Raw genomic sequence first — 27,110 nt, forward strand, 5'->3', positions numbered from 1 at the left:
CGCGCCGCCATACAGGCCAAGGACGTCATCAAGTCGTTCGGCGGGCTTACCGCCAGGGACCAAATTGAGGATTTTTTGTCCACCCAAGATGCCTTTGCCACCGAGCTGGCTACTATCGAGGCGCGGCATAAGCGCTTGGACAAGGCGGAGGTCATTGAAGAGGTCCGCCAGCTTATTTCCAACACCGCCGCAGTGAGCAATATGGTCAGCCGCCACGAGAATCCTCCGGTGGATATGGTCGCTGCAGCCATGACCGTCGGCATTCCATTTGAAGAGGTATCCGATATCGACTGGAAGAAGCTGTATGTCCCTGGTACCGCCAAGGACTTCAATCTCATGCCGCACCAGCTCGCAGACGCGTACTCTATATGGCTAGCAGAGCAGACCCCGATCCCCTGCACAATCCTCGGCAATGATGTCGGCCTAGGAAAGACATCGACCGCTCTGGCCCTCGTAGCTATGGATTACTTCAACTGCCTGCGGTGCAAGGAGGACGGCACGGAGTTCACCGCCAGTCCCACCATCATGTTCGAGCCTCCCAACCTGGTGGCTCAGGTCTTCAATGAGATCATGGGTCTCTGGGGTAAGTTCTTCACCGTGGTGGTTGCCCAGGGCGATGCCAAGTCCTATGGAGGCAACACTCGTCTTGCCCAGGCGGCTGAGCTGGGCGCCGACCTCCCCAACCTCATTAACAAGTGGAAGAAGCAGACCAACAACCCCGAGGTAAGTTTTCCCCCTGTCTCCCCTATGCCTGTGGATGCTCGCATCCACAATCCAGTCGCCCTGGGCAGGGTTCTGGATACGAGCATCTACAATCCGGTCCCTCTAGGCAGAATTCTGGATACGAGTATCCAAAAGGCTCCCTGGCCATAGTAAAATTCCGGATACGAGCATCCTAGGCACGTATAAGATAGTCGCTAACTCCAATGTTTAGACCTGCAGGATCATCGTCATTACCAGCTTGTCCACCTTCCGTGCCCGCTTTGTCCAACATACCTCGGTGCAGTACTATAGCAACAGCATCGCAGCCAAGGAGCCGTGGAACCTCGACATCATCAATACGGAGCCCGGTCGCCAGGTCAACGTTCGCACCCGTAAGCATCTCAACCTCCTGAAGATCCAGGTCAAGAATGGACAACTGCGCCTCAAACCCGCCCTGGCCAACAAGATCTTGAAGGTCCTGGCAGATGAGCAGGCCTGCGCCGCAATGCAGGAGAGGGCCAAGATGATGAGGCAGCGCAGCTACCTCAAGCGCAAGGAGAGGAAGCTCAAGGAGGCCAAGCGGGCCAAGAAGAGAGAGGCTGAGAAGGCCAAGAAGCGGGAGATCAGGGCCAGACACAAGGCCAAGGCTGTATCAAAGCGCAAGGCGGCCGAGCAGGAGGAGGGGAGCGGCGATGAGTCTGGAGAGGAGACCCAGCCCCCCAAGAAGCAGAAGACGGGCACAGGTCCGAAGTCCAAGCCGGCCAGCAAGAACAAGTCCAATAAGGGTAAGGAGGCTGAGGACGGCGCAGGCAGCGGCTCGGAGTCCAGCGACTCGGACTTTGATGAGGAGGACTACAACTATGTCGACGCCGATATCAGCTCCGACGAGTCGGACGATTCCGACGACGAGGGCGACGAGGATGACCAGGTGGCCAGCGCCCTCAACGACGTCCTGAACCAGCTTGAGTCGGTCAACGAAGGCATCTAGGAGCGTGATGAACTCTTGGATGCCAGGAATGCCGGTGATATGTGGGAGGCGCTCGGTGCCATCCCCCCGGGTATGGAGGCCGAGTTTCATGATGAAATCAAGAAGCGGATCAAAATCCAAGAGCAGTACCTGAAGGATCGTATGATCCGGAGGGAGAAAATTGCTATCAAGTGCTATATACTGTCTCTGCCGCTTGATGGCTTTCAGTTCAGCCGGGTTATTGTTGATGAAGCCCAGTCCCTGCGGAATATAGAGTCGGGCTTTTCGCGTATCATCCGCCTCATAACCACGCACACCCGCGCCCTCTACATGATGTCGGCCACCCCCACCCTCAACAAGATTGACGACATCAGGTCTCTAGGATCGCTGGCCTAGGCGGTCTCGAAACTTGACCTGAGGGTCCCCAATAGCGTAGAATGGGCGTATACGGCCGAGATCTACCAGCCGTATAGCAAATTTGTCCCTCCCAAGTCGTTTATTATGTCCTGCACCGAGATCAGGGAGCTGCAGAGCAAGGTGCAGGCCGAGTGTGATGCCGAAAAGGACTCGGCTATCGATTCGGCCGTCTTCGAAAATGAGAAGTATTCGGATAAGCGGCTCCGCGACTACTATGAGCGGACTGGCAAGCGGTTCTGGTGCCTGTCCCCCCGCGGTATCAGTATTGTCAAACTCTATGAGGCCGAGTCGCATGCTCCTATAGAGAACTCCGACCTGGTCTATAAGGCTATTATGGACTGTCTCCTCCTCCGCCGCTCCCCTCAGACCCCCCTGGAGACCCCCGACGGCACCATACACTACCCAAGGGAGCATATGCCTGGTCTCCGTGTCCGTGTCGAGGAGCTGGGCTATGCCGACAAGACAGCCGCTACTATTGTCGCCACCGTCACCACTGAGCTGCTCTGCAGCCTCTACACCATCCGTAATACCAATGACTCGAACGAGGTCATTGTCAACCCCGAAATGGGCGATGGTGGCGAGTAGAGCGAGGACAGCGGCAACATCAATATGACCATTGTCCGCGCCCTCTGGATAGTGGCTATAGACCTGAAGTCCTACCGGGTTATACAGCTGGACGACCGTACCAGCCTCACCAGGGAGGACGTCCTCATACAGGGCATCTCCCAGGCAGTCAAGCTCGGCAGTGTCTCCGAGAGGGAGGAGTTCAAGGCCAGGGCTACGAGCGACGGGGAGCCGCATCTCGGCGCCCAATATACCGAATACCTGCGGGACCGGGACATCGACAGCGGCCTCTCCTACCTGTTCGCCATACTCTGCCAGGACAATTCGGTTACCGTCCCCAGCGACCGGAACGGGATAGCGCATTTCGTCATATACGAGTCCCCGGTCCTCTACCGCGTGGCCACCCTCGTCCACCAGAACAAGAAGGAGGGCGAGAGGACCCTGGTTGTAGTGAACAACCCTTGGATACAGCAGTAAGTCAACCCCCCTCCCAACAACCCCTTTAAATGCCAGTAACAAAAACCCCCCCCCCCCCCCCCCCCTTACTCTTAGTTTTGGATGCGAGTATCCAGAACAGCTGCCCGGCTATGGTAGATTCTGGATGCTAGTATCCAAAACGCTCCCTGGCCGTGGTAAGATTCTGGATGCGAGCATCCACAAGGCTCCCTGGCTGCGGTGAAATTCTGGATACTCGTATCCTAACCTGCTAGCTAGTAAATGCTAATGCCTTGTGTCTTAGGCTCACCCATGCCCTCCTGGACAAACTGTCCTTCAGTATCGCCTCCATCCGAGCCTCCTATACCAGCAACGAGAGAGAGCGGATTGTCGAGCTGTTCAATAATCCGGCCAGCAACATAGACTGCCTGGTACTCAATATGAGCCTGTCATCTGCCGGCCTGAATCTTCATAAGTGCTGCTGCAGGGGTATCATCCTGCAGTACCCATGGAACTGGCCTACTATCTACCAGACTATAGGGCGCATCAGCCGTATCGGCGGCAAGAAGATCGTCGACTGGGTCATCCTTCATGTTACCGGCACTATATATGATGTGATGGAGGACAAGATCAACAGGAAGTATTGCGAGTAACTGCGCCTCGAAGCCCGGATCCCCGCCTTTATCAAGAGCATCCACCTGCAGCGTATAGTCGCCTACGAGATCATAAAGATGAGCTTCGGCCAGCTGTTCAATCGCTACTCGTGGGTCCTGAACCCCCCTAACAAGGTCCAGGACTACTATAGCGACACCAACCGGACCCTGGGTCACATCTTCTCGACAATCGTCTCCAAGATTGTCAATCTCCCGGACCAGGTCGGCAACAGGGAGGTGCCGGAGATCCTCGATAGGATTGAGAACATAGTGCCGCAGCTTGCTGTATTCATCCGCCGCAACCCGCGGGATCTGAGCCTGCTGGAGGCTACCCTAGAGGAGATCTAGGCCACTATCGACAGTATTGACTTCGATGATGAGGAGTTAGGTTACCGGGTCCCCTGGTAGTTCGAGAGGGCCGCTATTAAAGACACTGACTGGTCTAAGGACGCCCCTATCGACCTGGATACCATCCTTGTCCAGGTCGGCGATGTTGTCAACCGTACCAGAAGTGCCGAACAAAGGCAGAAGGGGGAGGAAGCGCTCTGACATATGCTTGGCAAAACAAAGCAGAATGTGGATATTTTCATCGCCCCTAAGAACATCCGACAGGCTGTAATGGAGGCTATGGAGCACCCTCTCTGCTCACAGGAGGTGAGAGACCTGTTCGTCCGGAAGATCCCCGGCATCTTGGACATGGACCTTGCCCCCGTCTCCCAGGACCACGCCGCAGCCGCCCCTCCGGAGTTCCCCCGCCCCCGTCGGCCGTCAAACGGTTTCTGGAGGAGAGTGACAAGTTCCGTAAGCAGCGCCGGTTCGAGGAGACGCCTGTCACGCCCACCCTGCCCTCTTACCGCCAGCGGCTCTTATTGGACGGAGGCCAGTCCGAGGAGACGCCTGCTACGCCTACCCCGCACTCTCACTACCAGCGGCGCTTATGGGACGGACACTGGTCCGAGGAGATGCCTGTCACGCCCTCCCGGCCCTCCCGGCCCTCCCGGCCCTCTCACCGCCTACAGCTCTCATTGGACGGGCATTCCACCTCCTCTGCCAGAATGAGGGAGGACCTGAGCAACCTAGCAGAGGGGAATGGATTTGGGTAGCCTTCTGGCAGTAGGACTATAAAGGATAGCCAGGAGGAGGAGGGTAAGGAGGAGCAAGTATATAGGCCTGGTTAGGGATTTGGGCTATAAATATATTATATTTTTCTTCCTTTAGTAGCAGTTGCTACCAATAATCTCTCTTACATCGGTTATAATAGTAGTATAGTGGAGGACTTTATCTGCAATTTGCCTGACAGTAGCATAATGGTAGTATCGTAGAGGACTTTATCTGCAATTTGCCTGATGGTGGTATAATAGCATTAAGTATCTTGGGATATTGGGTTATATAAGTATATACAGTATCCAGATAAACCTAATACGTTACTGTCGGATGCAACTCCAGCCCAGCACTCATCTTTATGAGGATGCTCGGATCAAGAATAAGGTCCCTATATTGAACTGCATTTACTGCCTATATTCTGGATGCTCGAATCCACAGTACCCGTAGTATTTAAATGCGTTGGACCTAGATTTTCCCATCCTCTGGAACAGCATAGCTATAACCAGGCTTATATTCTGGATACTCGTATCCACAGCAGCCCTGGCAGTTAAAGGCGTTGGTGCTGGATATTCACATCCCAGGAACAGCAGCTATAACCAGGCCCATACTCTGGATGTCCCCTTTCCCAGGAATAGCATAGCCATAACCAGGCCTATATTCTGGATACTCGCATCTACAGCAGCCCTAGCAGTTAAAGAGGTTAGTACTAGATATTCGCATCCCCAGGAATAGCAGCCATAACCAGACCTATATTCTGGATACTCGCATCTACAGCACTGTCCTGACCATTAAAACGGCCTTGATTCTGGATATTCCTATCTCCAGACATACAAATACCGCCAACTACAATAAAGGGACATTAAGGCGAAGAGGGGTATAATGGATGGTTGACTTCATATATCTCAGAGACTCTTTCCTCTCTCTTCTTCAAGGGAGCCTAAAGAATAAATACCAGCAGTAAATCAGAACCCACATCTTCGTACTTTGAACTTGTATTACACCTTGATTTTAGATGCTCGCATCCAAGGGAATAGCCCAGCCTTTGAATAGGCCTGGATTCTAGATGCTCATATCCACAGCACTCCTGGCAATTAAAGACCCTTAATTCTAGATACTCGCATCCACAGTATTGTCTTAGTGTCACGGGACCGGCTGAGGGCGCAGCCCCGGGTACGTGATATAAGCAAGTGGTACGCAGCGTTCAATCACGGAGTGATTGAACTGGCGGATCTTTTGGTTCATTGGCAGAGTGGTTTACTGCGCGCCCTCTTACACTTAGCAATTAGGGTTAAGTGCTGTATGTTAGAGAAACCTTCGTTCTTTGTAGATAAAGGTTGAAGCGCTATACCTTATAGGATTCCCTTATTCTTTATATATAGGATTCAAGTACTTAACCTTATAGAACCCCTTTACCTTTTATAGATAATAGTTAAAGCGTTGTACTTTCTGGGACTTTCCTGCTCTTTATAGATAAAGGTTGAAGCACTATACTTAACTGAACTTCCTTATCTTATATAGAAACGAGTTAAATCGATGTACTTTGTAGAACTTAATCTAAAACGGAGGAAATATAGCCGTTGATAGTGACTTGGTTGCCCGTCTAGTCCTTACCAGCCAAGGTAACAGCATTCTTCTTAGGAGTCTGCACTATAGTGTACTTCCCCGTATATTACTGTAACAGAGATTCAGTACGCCAGCCAAGTCTGCTGTTCGTATACAATAGTAAGTCTTACTATAATAGAGGTTCAGGGTAGCCGACTTGAAATTTCTCTTCCTAGTAAGACCAGCAGTAGCAGCGATTATGTCCCAATCGAACTCGGGCTTAGACTTGAAGTTTCCGATGAGGGTGTAGGTAAAATTGACCTCTAAAACGAAAGGAATGTAGCTATTGATAGTGACCTAGCTACCGGCTAAGTTCTCGAACGCCGAGGTAGTAGCATTCTTCTTAGAGGTCTGCGTCATAGTATCTTTTGCTGTAATAGAGGGTTAGTATACTAGCTAAGTCTACTACTCTTATACGCTAATAAGTCTATTACGATTGAGGTTTTAAGTAGCTAGCTAGAACTTACCTTTACTAATAAGATAAGTAGTTATAGCGATCTTATTCTAATCGAAGTCAGGTTTAGACTTGAAGTTTCTGATAAGAGCGAAGAAATTGACCTCTAAAACGGAGGGAATAGAGCCGTTAGTAGTAACCTAGTTACTCGCTAAGTCCTTACCAGCTAAGGTAGTAGTATTCTTCTTAGAGATCTATACTATAATATATTTACCTCTCTAGAAGCCTATCTATATACTTGACTGAAAATCCTAACCTCTATATATATTCAGAGTCTAATACAATTCGATAAAGAAGAGTCTGAACCTCTATTGCTAGAGAGATTGACTCTGTTATACAGCTACCCTCTATTGAATCTGATAGAGAAAAAAATAAGAAATAAAAAAAGAGAGAATTTGAACTCTAACTTTAACTTCTTCCTCTCTCCTAGACTCTAATTTTAACTTAACCCTAACCCTCTTATTTGAACTTTAACTTTAACCTTAACTCTATCTTTAATACAATGTATATTCTAATTAACTTTAACTTTAACACTATCTTTAATAGAATCTATGTCCTAAGTAACCTTAACTATTAACTCTAACCCTAACCCTAACCCTAACCCTAACCCTAACCCTAACCCTAACCCTAACCCTAACCCTAACCCTAACCCTAACCCTAACCCTAACCCTAACCCTAACCCTAACCCTAACCCCTTACCTTTACCTTGCTTTTACTCTTACTTTTACTATAACCTTTCTTTTTACCTTTACCTTTACTCTTATATATATATATACTTTTATACTTACTTCAACCCTTTCCTTTTACTTTTACCTTTTCTTTTTACCTTTACTCTTGCTTTTACTCTTATCCTTACTCTAATCCTTGCCTTTACCTTTACCTTTACTTTACCTAACCCTTTACTTTTTACCTTTACTTTGACTTTTACTTTTCTCCCTACTCTAACTCTTGTCTTTGCATTTACCATTACCTTTACTCTTATATATCCTCTTATCCTTATCCTAACTCTTCCCTTTACCTTAACTTGAACTCAAACCTCTACCTCTATCCCTATCTTTACCCTTACCTTTACTATTACTTTTACTTTTACTCGTATAATAAATATTAACCCTAAATCGTATCGTATATACTCGAAATCTTTCTATTTCCTATAACGAAATAACTTTACTATAAATACCTGAAATCTATCTCCAAAATATATTGTCCCGAAAAATATATAAAAATATATTCTATAATATTAACACATACCCCTATATACAAATCTCTACCTCGAACTTCTCTGAACTGTAATAAAATATAAAACCTATTCTATCTACTCTGAACTAAAACCACTGAATTAACAATATCACCTACTACATATATTATACCCTAACCCTATCTTATAATAAACTATCTGATTCCTCTTTCTCTAAAATGAACCGGTTATCAACGAGTTAACAACTACTTCCTAATAGGTTATATATCTGATATATACTATCCTAGTGGTATATAGTAATAGAAAGTAATAGAAAAATAGAGTATTATAGATAGAAATACTAGTTAAATATAATATATAATATATCAAGTAAATTTCTAAATCTATAGGATATATTTAAAAAAAACTGAATATGATTATAGCTATTGCTAGTTACTCTCAGTTGTAAATAGAAATCTATATAGGAAATACTAACTTAACTACTAGTTAGTAAACTTATACTATACCTTTTACTACAACGGCTTATTATAGAAGTTCTCTATATTAGCAACTAGTAAGTTATCTATAGTATTATCATAGTAAACTAGTTATACTACATTATATATAATAATATATCTTATAGAAAACTTATTCTATATTGAATTAGAGAAAATACTTTTCATTATTTATAAAACTATTCTAATTGTTATCTTTGGATAAAGATTACAACGGTATTATACCTATTATAATACTCGTCCCTATTATCTTTAATACGGATATTATATTGAGTCTAGATATTATCAAGGTAGTAAGGAAAGCTAAGGCCATTATTAAGGTAGTCGAGATAATTAGAGTAATCGTTAAGGTCTATACAATTAGAGCTATTAATACTATTAAGGCCGTTGAGGTCATTAAGATAGTTAAGGCTATTAAAGAAGTTAGAGCCGTTATATAGTTAAGATATTAAGGTTACTATATCTATTATAATACTGTTATATAGGAAAATAATAAAAGATCAAAATTCGTTCTTATCTATCTTTACTATCAAGAGTGCAAGAGCCCAGTAATATATAAGAGGAATAGGCTAGTGCCTAGAATCCTAGGATTATATAACCCCTAGGATCCTAGTCGTCTGGCCTATCTGGGCTCCCACTACATAACAATTGCCCGGGACTAAATTGAAAAAACAATGCCCCTATTATACCTCTCAACCATCAGAACCTATCGTACCTATCGTACCCATTATCGTATCCATCGGGTCTATCGTCATACCCATTATCGTATCATCAGGTCCATCATATCTATACTATCTATCGTCGTATCTATCAGATCTATCCTACGTAACTGCATTATACCTATCGTGATACTCGTCCCTATTATCTTCGATAGGGGCGTTATATTCAGTCCGGGTATTTCAGGGCGGTTAGGAAAGTCAGGGCCGTCAGTACCGTCAAAGTCGTTAGGCCGTCAAAGTCGTCAGTGCCGTCGAGGTAGTCAGGGCCGTTGCAATAGTCAGGACCGTCAAGGCCAGGGTATCTATTGTAATACCTATCGTAATACTTATTCCGATCAATAATTTGATATTGGATAGGAATACAATCTTCAGTCCGGGTAGGATAGGTCGAAGCCGAGATCTGAACCATAATATTATACAGGAATTCCGTTAAGACCACAAATTCCTAGTATTCCTTTGAACCCTGAATCCTGGCTCGGAAGTCTACTAGGCTCTCTATCGGTTATTATTACTGACGTTGTTATTAACGACGTTATTGTTATTAACGTTGTTGTTAACGACGTTATTAGGCCGGGTAGTAGCTTTGAAAAATGTACCCGATTAGGAGGTGTCTCTTATCGAAGGTCTGGCTACAGTAGTTACAGGTATATAACTGGGCTACTGCATCTGACTGCAGGGCCGTCGAAGCCGATCGCTGGGCAGGCCGGGCGGGCGAGATAGGTCGGGTAGGCGAGGTTAACTGAACTGTCGGATCCGATCGTTAAGCCGGGTAGGCGGGTGAGGCCGAAATCAAGTTTAACTGGGCCGGCCGGGCTGGCAAGGCCAATTGAACTTAAGGTAGTTAGGTAGGTAAGGCCAATTGGACTTGACTACGTTCTGGGGGTTCTATTAAAGAAAAAAGAAAAAAGGGGAAAAAAGAAAAAGAAGATAGTATCTAGGAGTCGAACTGACTTAGATCTCGAGTACCGGCCGGTCAAACTAACTTAGATAGAGTCCCGGCTACCCGAACCTACCTAGATACGATTTCGTCCGGCCGAACTGACTTAGATAGAGTCCTAGCCAGCCGATTAACAGCATAAGTCTCTTCGCCGGGTATAGCCCGGGCAAGCCAATTAATTAGGTACACCTAATTAACCCACTTAGCTATAGAACCTAGATACAATTTCGTCCGGCCGAACTGACTTAGATAGAGTCCGGCCGGCCGATTGACAGTCAAGTCTCTTCGCCGGGCGCAGCCCGGCAAGCCGATTAATTAGGCGTATCTGATTAGCCCGCTAGGCTGCAGAACCCAAACCCCAACCCCAACCACAATATAGTTCTAACTCTATATATCTCAGCCCCCTTTGGTCGCACTAACCTGTATTTTCGTAGTAGGAAGCTCCTGATTATTCTCTTTCGTTTAGTACCGGTTATACAATTTTCGGAGCAAAAAAGGTTATCCGTTTCTACTCAGGAAGTTTTCATCCGTTTCTACCCCCTATATTCGCGCTGTAGCCTATATAACCCCCCACTTTTCATCCGTTTCTACTAGAAACGAATAGAGAATTGGAGATAGGCCTTAATAGTTAAAGACAATTAAAATCAATAGTTTAACTAATTCTTTCTTTCAATTTACTTACTCTATTAGGAACTATATTTACAGCCTCCCTCTAATTAGAAGAAGTCCTACCTATCTTTATTATTACTTTAGTCTAAACTATATTATTAAGAATCCTAGTTTATTATCGGATTTCTCAGTCGTTGTTCCTCCCTTTATTTTATTATCTTATTATTTTATTAATGGAGTAGATATATATTTTCCACTCCATTTCATTATATACTCCTCTAGATCGGTAAGTTTTTATGAATTAGCTGGGGTATCACGTCGTATAGGCCAACCATCGCGTTAGGTAGATAGGGTTATTAGTAGTACGTTATAGATCGTAACTGTCTTTCGAGAACTAAATTTTAGATTATCTTATATACCCTTAAAGGTTAAAATAATCCTAGATTCGAATAAGGAGGAATCTATAGCGAAATAGTAGTAGAATTAGTAGGAGAAGTTAGAAGGTTTTATTTTATTAAGAAAGTAGACTACTCGCTTATAAAATACGTTATCTACTTTTTATTAATTTCTATTAGAAATAAATAAAAAATTGTAGATAGAGTTAGGGTTAAAAGCTAGGATTTAGGGTTAGGGTTATATAGTTGATTTTAGGGTTAGAGTTAATAGTTAAGGTTACTTAGGACATAGATTCTATTAAAGATAGTGTTAAAGTTAAAGTTAATTAGAATATACATTGTATTAAAGATAGAGTTAAGGTTAAAGTTAAAGTTCAAATAAGAGGGTTAGGGTTAAGTTAAAATTAGAGTCTAGGAGAGAGGAAGAAGTTAAAGTTAGAGTTCAAATTCTCTCTTTTTTTATTTCTTATTTTTTTCTCTATCAGATTCAATAGAGGGTAGCTGTATAACAGAGTCAATCTCTCTAGCAATAGAGGTTCAGACTCTTCTTTATCGAATTGTATTAGACTCTGAATATATATAGAGGTTAGGATTTTCAGTCAAGTATATAGATAGGCTTCTAGAGAGGTAAATATATTATAGTATAGATCTCTAAGAAGAATACTACTACCTTAGCTGGTAAGGACTTAGCGAGTAACTAGGTTACTACTAACGGCTCTATTCCCTCCGTTTTAGAGGTCAATTTCTTCGCTCTTATCAGAAACTTCAAGTCTAAACCTGACTTCGATTAGAATAAGATCGCTATAACTACTTATCTTATTAGTAAAGGTAAGTTCTAGCTAGCTACTTAAAACCTCAATCGTAATAGACTTATTAGCGTATAAGAGTAGTAGACTTAGCTAGTATACTAACCCTCTATTACAGCAAAAGATACTATGACGCAGACCTCTAAGAAGAATGCTACTACCTCGGCGTTCGAGAACTTAGCCGGTAGCTAGGTCACTATCAATAGCCACATTCCTTTCGTTTTAGAGGTCAATTTTACCTACACCCTCATCGGAAACTTCAAGTCTAAGCCCGAGTTCGATTGGGACATGATCGCTGCTACTGCTGGTCTTACTAGGAAGAGAAATTTCAAGTCGGCTACCCTGAACCTCTGTTATAGTAAGACTTACTATTGTATACGAACAGCAGACTTGGCTGGCGTACTGAATCTCTGTTACAGTAATATACGGGGAAGTACACTATAGTGCAGACTCCTAAGAAGAATGCTGTTACCTTGGCTGGCAAGGACTAGACGGGCAACCAAGTCACTATCAACGGCCATATTTCCTCCGTTTTAGATTAAGTTCCACAAAGTACATCGATTTAACTCGTTTCCATACAAGATAAGGAAGTTCAGTTAAGTACAGTGCTTCAACCCTTATCTATAAAGAGCAGGAAAGTCCCAGAAAGTACAACGCTTCAACTGTTATCTACAAAAGGTAAAGGGGTTCTATAAGGTTAAGTACTTGAATCCCATATATAAAGAATAAGGGAATCCTATAAGGTATAGCGCTTCAACCCTTATCTACAAAGAACGAAGGTTTCTCTAACATACAGCACTTAACCCTAATTGCTAAGTGTAAGAGGGCGCGCAGTAAACCACTCTGCCAATGAACCAAAAGATCCGCCAGTTCAATCACTCCGTGATTGAACGCTGCGCACCACTTGCTTATATCACGTACCCGGGGCTGCGCCCTCAGCCGGTCCCGTGACACTAAGACAATACTGTGGATGCGAGTATCTAGAATTAAGGGTCTTTAATTGCCAGGAGTGCTGTGGATATGAGCATCTAGAATCCAGGCCTACTCAAAGGCTGGGCTATTCCCTTGGATGCGAGCATCTAAAATCAAGGTGTAATACAAGTTCAAAGTACGAAGATGTGGGTTCTGATTTACTGCTGGTATTTATTCTTTAGGCTCCCTTGAAGAAGAGAGAGGAAAGAGTCTCTGAGATATATGAAGTCAACCATCCATTATACCCCTCTTCGCCTTAATGTCCCTTTATTGTAGTTGGCGGTATTTGTGTGTCTGGAGATAGGAATATCCAGAATCAAGGCCGTTTTAATGGTCAGGACAGTGCTGTAGATGCGAGCATCCAGAATATGGGTCTGGTTATGGCTGCTATTCCTGGGGATGCGAACATCTAGTACTAACCTCTTTAACTGCTAGGGCTGCTGTGGATGCGAGCATCCAGAATATAGGCCTGGTCATGGCTGTGCTATTCCTGGGAAAGGGGACATCCAGAGTGTGGGCCTGGTTATGGCTGCTGTTCCTGGGATGTGAACATCCAGCACCAACGCCTTTAACTGCCAGGGCTGCTGTGGATGCGAGCATCCAGAATATAGGCCTGGTCATGGCTGTGCTGTTCCAGAGGATGGGAACATCCAGGACCAACGCCTTTAACTACTAGGGCTACTGTGGATGCGAGCATCCAGAATATAGGCAGTAAATGCAGTTCAATCTAGGGACCTTATTCTAGATCCGAGCATCCTCAAAAAGATGAGTACTGGGCTGGAGTTGCATCCGACAGTAACGTATTAGGTTTATCTGGATACTGCGCATACTTACATAACCCAACATCCCAAGATACTTAATGCTATTGTGCCACCATCAGGCAAATTGCAGATAAAGTCCTCCACGATACTACCATTATGCCACCGTCAGGCAAATTGCAGATAGAGTCCTCCACTATACTACCATTATAACCGATGTGAGAGAGATTACTGGTAGCAACTGCTACCAAAGGAAGAAAAACATAATATACTTATAGCCCAAATCCCCAACCAGGCCTACGTACTTGCTCCTCCTCACCCTCCTCCTCCTGGCTATCCCTTATGGTCCTGCTGCCAGAAGGCCACCCAAATCCATTCCCCTCTGCTAGGTTGCTCAGGTCCTCCCTCATTCTGGCATTGGAGGTTGTTTGCCCGTCCAATGAGAGCCGCGGGCGGTGAGAGGGCCGGGAGGGCCGGGAGGGCCGGGAGGGCGTGACAGGCATCTCCTCGGACCAGTGTCCGTCCCATGAGCGCCGCTGGTGGTGAGAGCGCGGGGTGGGCGTGGCAGGCGTCTCCTCGGACTGGCCTCCGTCCAATGAGAGCCGCTGGCGGTGAGAGGGCAGGGTGGGCGTGACAGGCGTCTCCTCGAACCGGCGCCGCTTACGGGACTTGTCACTCTCCTCCAGAAACCGTTTGACGGCCGACGGGGGCGGGGGGAACTCCGGAGGGGCGGCTGCGGCGTGGTCCTGGGAGACGGGGGCAAGGTCCATGTCCAAGATGCCGGGGATCTTCCGGACGAACAGGTCTCTCACCTCCTGTGAGCAGAGAGGGTGCTCCATAGCCTCCATTACGGCCTGTCGGATGTTCTTAGGGGCGATGACCATATCCCCATTCTGCTTTGTCATGCCCAGCAGCTGACAGAGCGCTTCCTCCCCCTTCTGCCGTTGTTCGGCACTGCTGGTACGGTTGACAACATCGCCGACCTGGACAAGGATGGCATCCAGGTCGATAGGGGCGTCCTTAGACCAGTCAGTGTCTTTGATGGCGGCCCTCTCGAACCACCAGGGGACCCGGTAACCCAACTCCTCATCATCGAAGTCAATACTGTCGATGGTGGCCCAGATCTCCTCCAGGGTGGCCTCCAGCAGGCTCAGATCCCGCGGGTTGCGGCGGATGAATGCAGCAAGCTGCGGCACTATGTTCTCAATCCTGTCGAGGATCTCCGGCACCTCCCTGTTGCCGACCTGGTCCGGGAGATTGACAATCTTGGAGACGATTGTCGAGAAGATGTGACCCAGGGTCCGGTTGGTGTCGCTATGGTAGTCCTGGACCTTGTCAGGGGGTTCAGGACCCACGAGTAGCGATTGAACGGCTGGCCGAAGCTCATCTTTATGATCTCGTAGGCGACCATGCGCTGCAGGTGGATGCTCTTGATGAAGGCGGGGATCCGGGCTTCGAGGCGCAGTTGCTCGCAATACTTCCTGTTGATCTTGTCCTCCATCACATCATACATGGTGCCGGTAACATGAAGGATGACCCAGTCGACGATCTTCTTGCCGCCGATACGGCTGATGCGCCCTATGGTCTGGTGGATAGTAGGCCAGTTCCATGGGTACTGCAGGATGATACCCCTGCAGCAGCACTTGTGAAGATTCAGGCCGGCAGATGACAGGCTCATGTTGAGCACCAGGCAGTCCATGTTGCTGGCCGGATTATTGAACAGCTCGACAATCCGCTCTCTCTCGTTGCTGGTGTGGGAGGCTCGGATGGAGGCGACACTGAAGGACAGTTTGTCCAGGAGGGCATGGGTGAGCCTAAGACACAAGGCATTAGCATTTACTAGCTAGCAGGTTAGGATGCGAGCATCCAGAATTTCACCGCAGCCAGGGAGCCTTGTGGATGCTCGCATCCAGAATCTTACCACGGCCAGGGAGCGTTTTGGATGCTAGCATCCAGAATCTACCATGGCCGGGCAGCTGTTCTGGATGCTCGCATCCAAAACTAAGAGTAAGGGGGGGGGGGGGGGGGGGGATTTTTGATGCTCGCATCCAAAGGGGCTGTAGGAAGGGGGGTTGACTTACTGCTGCATCCAAGGGTTGTTCACCACAACCAGGGTCCTCTCGCCCTCCTTCTTGTTCTGGTGGACGAGGGTGGCCACGCGGTGGAGGACCGGGGACTCGTACATGACGAAATGCGCCATCCCGTTCCGGTCGCTGGGGACGGTGACCGAATTGTCCTGGCAGAGCATGGCGAACAGGTAGGAGAGGCCGCCGTCGATGTCCCGGTCCCGCAGGTATTCGGTATGTTGGGCGCCGAGATGCGGCTCCCCGTCGCTCGTGGCCCTGGCCTTGAACTCCTCCCTCTCGGAGACACTGCCGAGCTTGACTGCCTGGGAGATGCCCTGTATGAGGACGTCCTCCCTGGTGAGGCTGGTGCGGTCGTCCAGCTGCATGACCCGGTAGGACTTCAGGTCCATGGCCACCATCCAGAGGGCGCGGACAATGGTCATGTTGATGTTGCCGCCGTCCTCGCTCTGCTCGCCACCATCGCCCATTTCGGGGTTGACAATGACCTCGTTCGAGTCATTGGTGTTGCGGATGGTGTAGAGGCTGCGGAGCAGCTCAGTGGTGACGGTGGCGACAATAGTAGCGGCCGTCTTGTCGGCATAGCCCAGCTCCTCGACACGGACACGGAGACCAGGCATATGCTCCCTTGGGTAGTGCATGGTGCCGTCGGGGGTCTCCAGGGGGTCTGAGGGGAGCGGCGGAGGAGGAGACAGTCCATGATGGCCTTGTAGACCAGGTCGGAGTTCTCTGTGGGAGCATGCGACTCGGCCTCATGGAGTTTGACAACACTGACACCGCGGGGGGACAGGCACCAGAACCGCTTGCCAGTCCGCTCATAGTAGTCGCGGAGCCGCTTGTCCGAATACTTCTCATTTTCGAAGACGGCCGAGTCGATGGCCGAGTCCTTTTCGGCATCACGCTCGGCCTGCACCTTGCTCTGCAGCTCCCTGATCTCGGTGCGGGACATGATGAACGACTTGGGAGGGACAAATTTGCCATACGGCTGGTAGATCTCGGCCGCATACGCCCATTCCACGCTGTTGGGGACCCTCAGGTCAAGTTTCGAGACCGCCTAGGCCAGCGATCCTAGAGACCTGATGTCGTCAATCTTGTTGAGGGTGGGGGTGGCCGACATCATGTGGAGGGCGCGGGTGTGCGTGGTCATGAGGCGGATGATGCGCGAAAAGCCCGACTCTATGTTCCGCAGGGACTGGGCTTCATCAACAATGACCCGGCTGAACTGAAAGCCATCAAGCGGCAGAGACAGTATGTAGCACTTGATGGCAATTTTCTCCCTCCGGATCATGCGATCCTTCAGGTACTGCTCTTGGATTTTGATCCGCTTCTTGATTTCATCATGAAACTCGGCCTCCATGCCCGGGGGGATGGCACCGAGCGCCTCCCACATGTCACCGGCATTCCTGGCATCCAAGAGTTCATCACGCTCCTGGATGCCTTCGTTGACCGACTCAAGCTGGTTCAGGACGTCGTTGAGGGCGCTGGCCACCTGGTCATCCTCGTCGCCCTCGTCGTCGGAATCGTCCGACTCGTCGGAGCTGATGTCGGCGTCGACATAGTTGTAGTCCTCCTCATCAAAGTCCGAGTCGCTGGACTCCGAGCCGCTGCCTGCGCCGTCCTCAGCCTCCTTGCCCTTGTTGGACTTGTTCTTGCTGGCCGGCTTGGACTTCGGACCTGTGCCCGTCTTCTGCTTCTTGGGGGGCTGGGTCTCCTCTCCAGACTCATCGCCGCTCCCCTCCTCCTGCTCGGCCGCCTTGCGCTTTGATGCAGCCTTGGCCTTGTGTCTGGCCCTGATCTCCCGCTTCTTGGCCTTCTCAGCCTCTCTCTTCTTGGCCCGCTTGGCCTCCTTGAGCTTCCTCTCCTTGCGCTTGAGGTAGCTGCGCTGCCTCATCATCTTGGCCCTCTCCTGCATGGCGGCGCAGGCCTGCTCATCTGCCAGGACCTTCAAGATCTTGTTGGCCAGGGCGGGTTTGAGGCGCAGTTGTCCATTCTTGACCTGGATCTTCAGGAGGTTGAGATGCTCACGGGTGCGAACGTTGACCTGGCGACCGGGCTCCGTGTTGATGATGTCGAGGTTCCACGGCTCCTTGGCTGCGATGCTGTTGCTATAGTACTGCACCGAGGTATGTTGGACAAAGCGGGCACGGAAGGTGGACAAGCTGGTGATGACGATGATCCTGCAGGTCTAAACATTGGAGTTAGCGACCATCTCATGCGTGCCTAGGATGCTCGCATCCGGAATTTTACCATGGCCAGGGAGCCTTTTGGATGCTCGCATCCAGAATTCTGCCCAGAGGGACCGGATTGTGGATGCTCGCATCCAGAACCCTGCCCAGGGCGACTGGATTGTGGATGCGAGCATCCACAGGCACAGGGGAGACAGGGGGAAAACTTACCTCGGGGTTGTTGGTCTGCTTCTTCCACTTGTTGATGAGGTTGGGGAGGTCGGCGCCCAGCTCAGCCGCCTGGGCAAGACGAGTGTTGCCTCCATGGGACTTGGCATCGCCCTGGGCAACCACCACGGTGAAGAACTTACCCCAGAGACCCATGATCTCATTGAAGACCTGAGCCACCAGGTTGGGAGGCTCGAACATGATGGTGGGACTGGCGGTGAACTCCGTGCCGTCCTCCTTGCACCGCAGGCAGTTGAAGTAATCCATAGCCACGAGGGCCAGAGCGGTCGATGTCTTTCCCAGGCCGACATCATTGCCGAGGATTGTGCAGGGGATCGGGGTCTGCTCTGCCAGCCACATAGAGTACGCGTCTGCGAGCTGGTGCGGCATGAGATTGAAGTCCTTGGCGGTACCAGGGACATGCAGCTTCTTCCAGTCGATGTCGGACACCTCTTCAAATGGAATGCCGACGGTCATGGCTGCAGCGACCATATCCACCGGAGGATTCTCGTGGCGGCTGACCATGTTGCTCACTGCGGCGGTGTTGGAAATAAGCTGGCGGACCTCTTCAATGACCTCCGCCTTGTCCAAGCGCTTATGCCGCGCCTCGATAGTAGCCAGCTCGGTGGCAAAGGCATCTTGGGTGGACAAAAAATCCTCAATTTGGTCCCTGGCGGTAAGCCCGCCGAACGACTTGATGACGTCCTTGGCCTGTATGGCGGCGCGGGGAGGGAGGAAGTTGGGCTCCAGCTTCTTGAGGAGCGCGTCCAGCAGCTTGCTATCCATGGCAATGATGTTGTTCAGGTCACTGGTGAACTTGCCGCCCTTCCTACGCCTGGTACCACGCGCTCCTCTGGCCCGCTTTGCATGGCGGCGGCTAAGAGAGATGGCAGGGTTGTCCTGCAGGAGAACGCGGGCACGGGTGTTGAGGCGGTGCGCCAGGAGCTGGGTCTTGGTCATGGTTTTCGGCCTGGTGACAGATGCCTCCGGGAAGCTGCGGACAAATTTGATGACCTCCATACCATAGAGGGCCAGGGCATTCTCGGGGACTTTGCTGTGGTCCTCGGCAGACAGCAGGTTCTGGGAGTCGGCGACATTGGCCTCCCAGTAGCCCAGATCACCCATCTGTTTGAATATGCCCTTGGGTGTATCAAGGTAGAGGCCGGCAGACCGGCGGTACCGGAACACCAGGAGGGCGTAGACAGCCCGGAACCAGTCATCCACAGTGAAGCCGAACATGCGGCCGGGCAGGTCCTCACCGTGCTCATCAAATTTCTGCTCAAAGCGGCAGGGGAGGTCGAGTGTCCTGCCAGTAGTTGCGAACTTGAGCATCATGAGGAGATTGGCAAGGATCGTCATGTTGTAGTGAACTTCAGAGCGATTGTGGCTCTGCCCGAGGTCGCCGTTGCGAATGATCCAGGTCCTGTGCTGCTCGAGCTTGGCAATCTGCGAAAGCAGGGACTCAGAGTACCGGTCCCCTTTGACATTTTTGAGATACTCAAAGACAGACTTCAGGTTGTTGGCATTGGTGCGCGACGTGTTGCACACCATGTAGCGGTTGAGAGGGCCCAGGAAGGTTCCAGCTGTGCAACAAGTTAGTACTGTTCAGTGTAGATAGAGGCGGGGCGTTGTGGATGCTCGCATCCAGAATTAGCCCTACTTGCGAGGCGCCTTGTGGATGCTCGCATCCAGAATCGGCCCTACTTGCGGGGCGCCTTGTGGATGCTCGCATCCAGAATCGGCCCTCCTTGTAAGGGCGATTTTGGATGCTCGCATCCACAAGAGGCAGGCAGGGAGGGCTGATTCTGGATGCTCGCATCCAAAGGCAGGCGAGAGGGGGCGATTTTGGATGCTCGCATCCAAAGGCGGGTGGAAGGGGGTTAGCAAAAAAACAGGACTTACCTTGGGTGTCGAGCCATGTGTTCATGGCGGGGATGCTCTTGAATCCCAACACTCCGCACTGATGGGTTGTGTCACCTCTGCCCTCGGGACTAAGAGCCTGCATGATAGTGAGCCCGGACATGGCCAGGGAGTCGTAGGTCTCTTTGGCCATGGTGAAGACACGAGACATGTCGCTCTGGGTCGGGTGCGGCTTGGTGTGGTATTGGGGCTCGAAGTCGAAATCCCACCAATGCGGCTTGGGTTCGAGGCCGTCTATTAGATCAAGATTCCTCTGTCTCCAGCTGCAGTCCATACCGAGAGTCCAGCATTTGCTCTGCGGCTGCTTCCTCTTGTCCTTCTCCGGGAGGGGCGGGGCGGGGTAATTGCGCGCTCGGAGCCGTGGTATCACCTCAAGATTGGCCGATGAAAGCTCGTAATAGACTGGGCTTGTGGACTCGGGGTCCTGCAAGGGGGTGCTGCGCTGCTTTGGGCTCTGGGGCCGAGGAGGAGGGGGCGGGCTGCGGGGCCGGGGAGGAGGTGACGGACTGCGGGGCGGAGGAGGAGGGGCTGCCCCTGATTATCGACCTTGCGTCTCTTGGCCAAAGGCTGGTCAGAGTCGCTGGTGTCTGACTCTGACCCAGAACTGCCAGATCCAGAGAACTCCCTGCGGTGTGTAGCGTGGTCACCAGAGTTGTTCTTAAAGCCTGATGGAAAGACGCGCTTCACCTCTTCCATGAACTCGCGTATCGATTCGTCAGTTGTCTGGCGGCCGGTCTTGCCCTTGCGAGCAGTTTTTCCCTTGGGAGCAGTCTTGTTCTTGGGGGGGGGAGGCGGATTTTCATCCCTGGGCGGGTTCTCAGGATCGCCATTGGAGTCGCCCTCTTTATCATCATCCAAGTCCTTCCCTTGATTACTTGTGGACCCCAACTCTTCCGCCCACTCTTCTGCCCACTGGCGCGTTTCTTCATCAAGGGTTTCAGAGGCGGGTTTTCCCTTGGGAGCGGTTTCTTTAGGAGCAGACTTGTCCTTAGGGGGAGGCGGGTTCTTAGGATCCTTAGGGTTTCTGGGGGCCTCGGAGTTCTGTGTAGCTTCCGCGGCGGCTTTCTTGGCATCCGCATTGGCCTTCCTGGTGGCAGCGGCCTTCAGAGCGGCGGCCTTCCTCTTGTCGGCGAGTGACTGGTTGCTGCCAGTGCCGGGGGGGTTATCCTGCTTGGGAGGTTGGGCTTTGCTGCCGCTAGCTGCAGCCTTGCCAGCGGGGGCCCGGTCTTCTTCTTGGGCGGCATCTTGACCTGCTGGGCATTAGTTCAGTACGCGCTTTGGATGCGAGCATCCAGAACTTGACTTACTTGAGGGGGGGGCAGGATGGGTCGGCGAGAGATTGGTAGCGCTGACTTGTGGCTCCTGAAGAGCGGTTTGGATGCGAGCATCCAAGATCGGCAGGGAGATGGTGAAAAAAAACCAAGAGCTGGGCTGGGAGAGCTGATGGAAACAAGCTGGTACAGTTGGCGGCGCCAGGAGCGTGAGGATGCTCGCATGCAAAATCAACCCGGGGGGGGGGAGGGCGCCCGCGAGAGAGTTGTTGTGGGAAGAAAGGAAGAAAGGTCGGAAAAGTTGGGGGGGGAGAGGTCTTTATATAGTTGAAAAACAAGGGCCCCACTTCACGTACAAATTTGCAGATCTTGCTATTGTTTTCTGCGAGAATAGGAAAAATGTATTGTGAAGGTAATCGCCCTTTTCCATCCCAAATATAAAAGTGGGGCTCTGTTGAGTTGATGTGTTATTTCGCTCTTATCAATGGCCGGTTTCCTTTCATCCCAACCCCATTATTTCCGCACCATTCCATAATCTACTGCAGAGGAAAGAATAGCCAGATAGCCCCGGCCGCACAATAGTAAGAATATGAGTCACATGAGCCCAGGCCACCTCAATTCCTTCGGATGGATTTCAACACCACCAACCACACCTTCCTCCCACAACCCCCAGCAAACGCGAAGATCGCATGATTCCAGACGCGTGATCGGCTACGTCAACTCGTCTGATTTGGACAGAGGGCTGGAATTTCAACCCAACGCTGCTTTCTTCCTCTTACGGCCGCAATCGACTGCGAGGCTCGGTTGATTCTGGGCGCGAAGTCGGCCACGTGACCTCGGACCGCGTTCGATTTGATCCCAGTTGAGCGATAAGTAAATCCGAACACCGCTTCTCCCTCCTACAACCTCGAGCGAATGCAACGCTGGTTCAATCGTGGATGCGAGCACCCAAACCACGCCCCGAGACCGTCAAGTCAGCCAGGTAGAGCGTTTGGAGTAGGATAGGTATGTGACAAATCCTGGATGCTCGCATCCTCAACAGCTCTGGCCTCGGTAGAACCATATCGTGGGGTAGCAGGACCGGTGGAAGCAGATCACGGAGTTTTTCGAGACGTAAGATTCCGGTTGCCCGCCTCCTGAACACAGCTAACTCAGCCTTGTAAGGCCCCGATGTTGTGGTGCCAAGCCGCTAAAAAGAGCCGCACGACGCCGCCAAGCCGCTAGTGTTACACGACCCCGGGCCTACAATTGGACACCATGAACCCCTCCAAGTTCATTCTCGTGTTCGAGCGGGGCGGGATCAAGATGACGTTCTGCCAATCGTGCCGCGACTTGGTCATGAATACGGCCAGGGATATCAAGAAGCACGTTGAGAACAAGAGTTGCTTCGTACCAGAAGATGGCGAGGTGGAGGAGCTCGTGGCCACTCTAGCAGCGGAGGGCAGTCTCATCGACACCAATACAACATATAACAACTGGCTGTCGAATATCTGCACGCGATTCAGGGAGCCCATCGACCCCTTGACGGCCATGGGAGGGGACATCTTGGACGGTTGGGGTTGCACCAAGTGCGGCTGCGCGGCGACGGAGAAGAAGAGGATCTGGGACCACTGGCGCCAGCAGCACGTAGCCGAGTGTGGCACCACGAGCGAGCAGGACCAGGTCGAGGCGACAAAGGTGCAGCGCCTGACCATCAAGAAGGCACAGCGCTATATCAAGGTCAGGGGCGGGGCATCGACAGCGACGCTGCCGAGCGTGGGTTCCGGGATCGCGGCGAAGCTGCTGCAGGGGCTTTACGATGCCGAGACGCATACCCGGGAGATCTCCCTGCGCAGCCCCGGCGACCGGGAGCCAAACGACTTCCTGGATAAGATGCGGTTCGAGGCCCACCTAGCGGGATACGACCCGGCCGAGCTCACGTGGCTCATGTACGACCCGAAGGCCGAGCCGGATGTGAGGGCCCCACTCGACCGGATGACCGCGGCCCTGCGGAATATATGCGAACAGGCGGCATTGCATATTGACTCGGAGACCAATATGGCGGTCAGGATGGAGCTGAACCGGCGACCGGGCGACGAGGGCAAGAACCGTCAATTCTCCGTCATCAGCAAAGGCGCAACTGAGAACTATATCCGGGTCTGGAAGAAAATATTGACGTATGCGATGAGGGTCGCCGTCTACCAAGGATGCGGGGACGGGGCCGACAAGATCACCAAGGCACCGCCGGTTACGCTAACTCCGGCCCAGCTAGCGACTATGGAGGCCGCGATGCATGCAACTGAGCCGGCGGAGATGGAGTCGGCTATGCTGGCGCTGGTAGACTCGCTACTGCGGGTGGAGATGAAGAACAGCGACTTCGAGAACATTGTGACCTCGGCCCTGGGAGTCATGGCAATCGACGATTCTGGCGGCTGGAAGAACGCAGTAACATACAGTTATTCGACCCCCCTTGGCGCAACGCTATATATCGCTCGTCTATGTCTATATGAGCAGAGTAGGCGACAGCAGTTGGCAGATCAGGCCGAGCTCGGTAAGTCCGACCCTAGCGGGATCAGTTGGCTTTGGTTGCTGCATACCCCATCCCTGCCGTGCATACTGGTTGTTTGAGGTTGCGTGCTTAGGATGCTCGCATCCAGAATTCATTTAGCCTGCCAGTCTCGATTTCCTCCTTGATTTAATTTGGTGGTACGTGTTTGCTTGCGGTGTGCGTGCTGTTGCGTGCTTAGGATGCTCGCATCCAGAACCATGTTTGCCTGCCGGTGGAGTTTTGCCCTCTCGGTGCTGTTCGATTGCGTTATTGTGCCTGCAACTTACGTGTAGTTGGCTGCTGTGGATGCGAGCATCCAGGATCAGTTTGATCTTCCGGTCTGCTTTTGCCCCATTGATGCAGTCCGATCGCACTAGTGTGCCCGCGATTTGCGTGCGGTCGCCTGCTTTGGATGCTCGCATCCGGGACCCGCTTGATATGACAGTCCGCATTTACCCCGTTGGTGCTGCTCGCGCCTGCGATGGGTAGCCTGTTGTGGATGCTCGCATCCAAAATTGCCTTTACGAGTAGGGTGGATTTTGGATGCTCGCATCCACAGCAGGGCGGCGAAGGCTTGGATTCTGGATGCTCGCATCCACAGCGTGCCGACAGAGGCTTGGATTCTGGATGCTCGCACCCTCACCGTTATCAGCGGCCGCTGACCATCCCCAGGCGACTCCGCCCGCTCTCTCGCAGATATCATAGCAAAGCGTATACAGGGCCTCCTCGTTGCCGCAGGTGATAGCGCCGTCCAGACGCCACTGATGTGGGTTGCGCTCAGTGAGGGGGTTGTCGCCGGGATCCGACAGAAGACGCTGCTGCCTCGGAACTGCGAGTGGAGGGGCGGCAAGCTATATATTGAAGACTTGAGTTTGGGCCGGGAGGACATGATGAAGATCATCCAAGGGGCACAGGAGCGGGCGCTGGAGGCGATCAAGCCCCTTTTGTTGGGCCTAGATCTGGCGGCCCTGCCGGTCCCCCCGCTGGAGGGCGTATACGATGACCGATCGGACCAGCGGCTAGATGGGTGTTTTCTGCGGGAGCCCAAGAATGCGGCTTGGGTGGACAAGTGCAAGACGCTCTTGGCAATGCATATACAGCAAGATGCGCAGCAGGCGAGCGAGTGGTCGCGCAACGGGGTCATCAGCCATACCCGCCGGGCCTCATACGAAGATGCGCGGGTCGACTTCCTCAAGAGCCTCCTGGTCGCCGTCCACGTCACCGCGGGCCAACCAATCCGGCGCCCCCAGGTCCTAAGCCTCCGGTGGGCGAATACCCAGAAGGGGGGGCTTCGGAACATATTCGTCAGCCGCAGCCGTGTTCTCATCCGGACGACGGGCGGAAAGCCGCTCTGGAAATTGGGCGAGCGGATCACATGGCGGGCGCTACCAGGGCCGCTATCGCGGTTGGTTGTCATATACCTGGCGGTGGTGGTACCGTTCAAGACGGCCCTGGACATCAATAGCGGCCAGAGCGGGCTGCCAAACCCGTTCCTGTTCGCGCGCGGCCCTCTGGTCGGGACAGATTCTCAGCTCCCGGACAGCGCCCTCACCGACAGCCTCAAGGAGACCAGCATCGTCACCGCCGGTCTTAGCATACATGTCAAGTGCTGGAGGCATATCTGTATTGCCTTTGGCCTTAAATACATACCCGAGTCGACGGTTGTGGAGGGAGATGACGACGATGACGACACCGAAGACATCATGCACGCAATGGCCGGCCATACGGAGAGGACGGCCACACGGGCATACGCGCGTATCGAAGGGTCGGGCGACAACTTTGAGCGCTTCATCAGCTACTCGATTACATGGCAGAGGTTCTGGAATGTCGGTGGTGGCGATGCCTCCTCAAAGCACCGTATGGATGAGGACGGGGAGGATATGGCCGAGGACCGGATGAACCACGATCAGCAGGTGGCCCGGCTGGCGGACGGGATTGACCAGTGGAACGACGACATGCTCCGGGAGATGTACCGCCGCGCCGATGTCGAACTCCGCAGCCACCAGGCACAGGTACTGGAGGCGATGGCACAGGGAGAGAATGTGCTGTATGTTGCCGGAGTCGGGGGGAAGACGGTAGCGTTCGCGCTGCCGGCATATGCACAGCCTGACGGCATTACGGTGGTCATCCAGCCGCTGCGTGCCCTGCTGGAAGACACAGTAAGGCGTCTGCAGGGCTGGAACATCAAGGCTGTGGTCTGGGACGGCTCGGAGCCTGAGGGCTCGTACAGTGTGGTCCTGGTATCGCCGGAGGCCATGGGCAGCGTGGACTGGGCTAACTACATCAACCGCCAACGGGACAAATACAGGATCGACAGGGTGGTGCTGGACGAGGCCCAGGAGGTGATCCTGTCACACGATTTCAGGGCACAGGGATACCACAACATCAGGAACAAGATGGACCAGATCAGCGGTATCCAGGTCTACATGTCGGGGACCCTGCCGGTGGCGCTGGAGGATCGCTTCATGGAAGTGATGAAGCTGGACCCCAATACGGTCCAGGTGGTGCGCAACGACACGACACCACGTCATATCCGATTCGAATGGCGGGCAACCGACCAGCCAGAATCTGTCATAGTGCAGCTGTGTTCCCAACTGGATGGTCTACGGCGCCAGAAGGCCATTGTCTATGTCAGCAGCATTGCCAACGGCACTCTGCTCAATACGGAGTTGGGCTGGCCCTTCTACCACGCAGGGGACAAGAACAAGCGGCAGAGGGCTAAGATACTGGCCGACTGGGACAAAGGGGGCGGTATCATGGTGGCCACAAGCGCACTCGGACTTGGCCTAGACCTCAAGAATGTGGTGCTGGTGGTGTGTTGGGAGGCCAAGGACATGCTGGAGATGGTTCAGATGTTTGGCCGGGCGGGACGGGACGGTACACCGGCGACGGGGGTCCTGGTATCTGGCCGGAACGTGGGCACGGGGATGAAGGAGTACTGTAGCCCTCGGTGCCGTAGGGACAGTCTCTCCCGATACCTCGACGGCAAAAGCAGCCGGTGCGGGTTTGGCGACAACCGGTGCGATGTCTGCGCGCCAGGCAGAGACGGGATGCCTCTACTATCCACAGGCCCGCCAGGATCTACCACCAGCCCAGGCAGCATAACCAAGGCCTTCACAAGGCTAGGAATGA

The 27,110-nt window shown here is 51.6% G+C and overlaps 7 protein-coding genes across 7 annotated transcripts; 6 read left to right on the forward strand and 1 right to left on the reverse strand.

Annotated features, from left to right (window-relative positions):
* On the forward strand, nucleotides 1-1,690 carry MFIFM68171_00001 (uncharacterized protein; the record flags this gene model as incomplete). The annotated part of the gene is made up of 2 exons (XM_071055423.1): nucleotides 1-723; nucleotides 935-1,690. Coding segments are annotated over 2 exons (1,479 nt in total), but the record flags the coding sequence as incomplete, so codon positions are not given.
* A 39-nt stretch (nucleotides 1,691-1,729) lies between these two features.
* On the forward strand, nucleotides 1,730-2,671 carry MFIFM68171_00002 (uncharacterized protein; the record flags this gene model as incomplete). The annotated part of the gene is made up of 2 exons (XM_071055424.1): nucleotides 1,730-2,043; nucleotides 2,101-2,671. The coding sequence occupies 2 exons, from the start codon at nucleotides 1,730-1,732 to the stop codon at nucleotides 2,669-2,671; spliced, it is 885 nt and encodes a 294-aa protein (XP_070911525.1).
* A 24-nt stretch (nucleotides 2,672-2,695) lies between these two features.
* Nucleotides 2,696-3,738, forward strand: MFIFM68171_00003 (uncharacterized protein; the record flags this gene model as incomplete). Its single annotated transcript, XM_071055425.1, has 2 exons — nucleotides 2,696-3,123; nucleotides 3,390-3,738. 2 exons carry the CDS (start codon nucleotides 2,696-2,698, stop codon nucleotides 3,736-3,738), a joined length of 777 nt encoding a protein of 258 aa, XP_070911526.1.
* A 78-nt stretch (nucleotides 3,739-3,816) lies between these two features.
* On the forward strand, nucleotides 3,817-4,086 carry MFIFM68171_00004 (uncharacterized protein; the record flags this gene model as incomplete). The annotated part of the gene is made up of 1 exon (XM_071055426.1): nucleotides 3,817-4,086. One exon carries the CDS (start codon nucleotides 3,817-3,819, stop codon nucleotides 4,084-4,086), a length of 270 nt encoding a protein of 89 aa, XP_070911527.1.
* A 204-nt stretch (nucleotides 4,087-4,290) lies between these two features.
* On the forward strand, nucleotides 4,291-4,841 carry MFIFM68171_00005 (uncharacterized protein; the record flags this gene model as incomplete). Its single annotated transcript, XM_071055427.1, has 2 exons — nucleotides 4,291-4,403; nucleotides 4,472-4,841. The coding sequence occupies 2 exons, from the start codon at nucleotides 4,291-4,293 to the stop codon at nucleotides 4,839-4,841; spliced, it is 483 nt and encodes a 160-aa protein (XP_070911528.1).
* A 9,214-nt stretch (nucleotides 4,842-14,055) lies between these two features.
* MFIFM68171_00006 (uncharacterized protein) lies at nucleotides 14,056-21,568 on the reverse strand (the record flags this gene model as incomplete). Its single annotated transcript, XM_071055428.1, has 9 exons — nucleotides 14,056-15,097; nucleotides 15,139-15,597; nucleotides 15,865-16,596; nucleotides 16,668-16,886; nucleotides 16,944-18,052; nucleotides 18,264-19,843; nucleotides 20,163-20,634; nucleotides 20,688-21,430; nucleotides 21,484-21,568. 9 exons carry the CDS (start codon nucleotides 21,566-21,568, stop codon nucleotides 14,056-14,058), a joined length of 6,441 nt encoding a protein of 2,146 aa, XP_070911529.1.
* Nucleotides 21,569-22,708: 1,140 nt separating this feature from the next.
* MFIFM68171_00007 (uncharacterized protein) lies at nucleotides 22,709-24,058 on the forward strand (the record flags this gene model as incomplete). Its single annotated transcript, XM_071055429.1, has 1 exon — nucleotides 22,709-24,058. One exon carries the CDS (start codon nucleotides 22,709-22,711, stop codon nucleotides 24,056-24,058), a length of 1,350 nt encoding a protein of 449 aa, XP_070911530.1.
* Between the last annotated feature and the right edge of the window lie 3,052 nt (nucleotides 24,059-27,110).

Source organism: Madurella fahalii (genome assembly GCF_045866475.1).
Source record: "Madurella fahalii IFM 68171 DNA, scaffold_1, whole genome shotgun sequence".
In the NCBI taxonomy this organism is placed as follows: Eukaryota; Fungi; Ascomycota; class Sordariomycetes; order Sordariales; genus Madurella; species Madurella fahalii.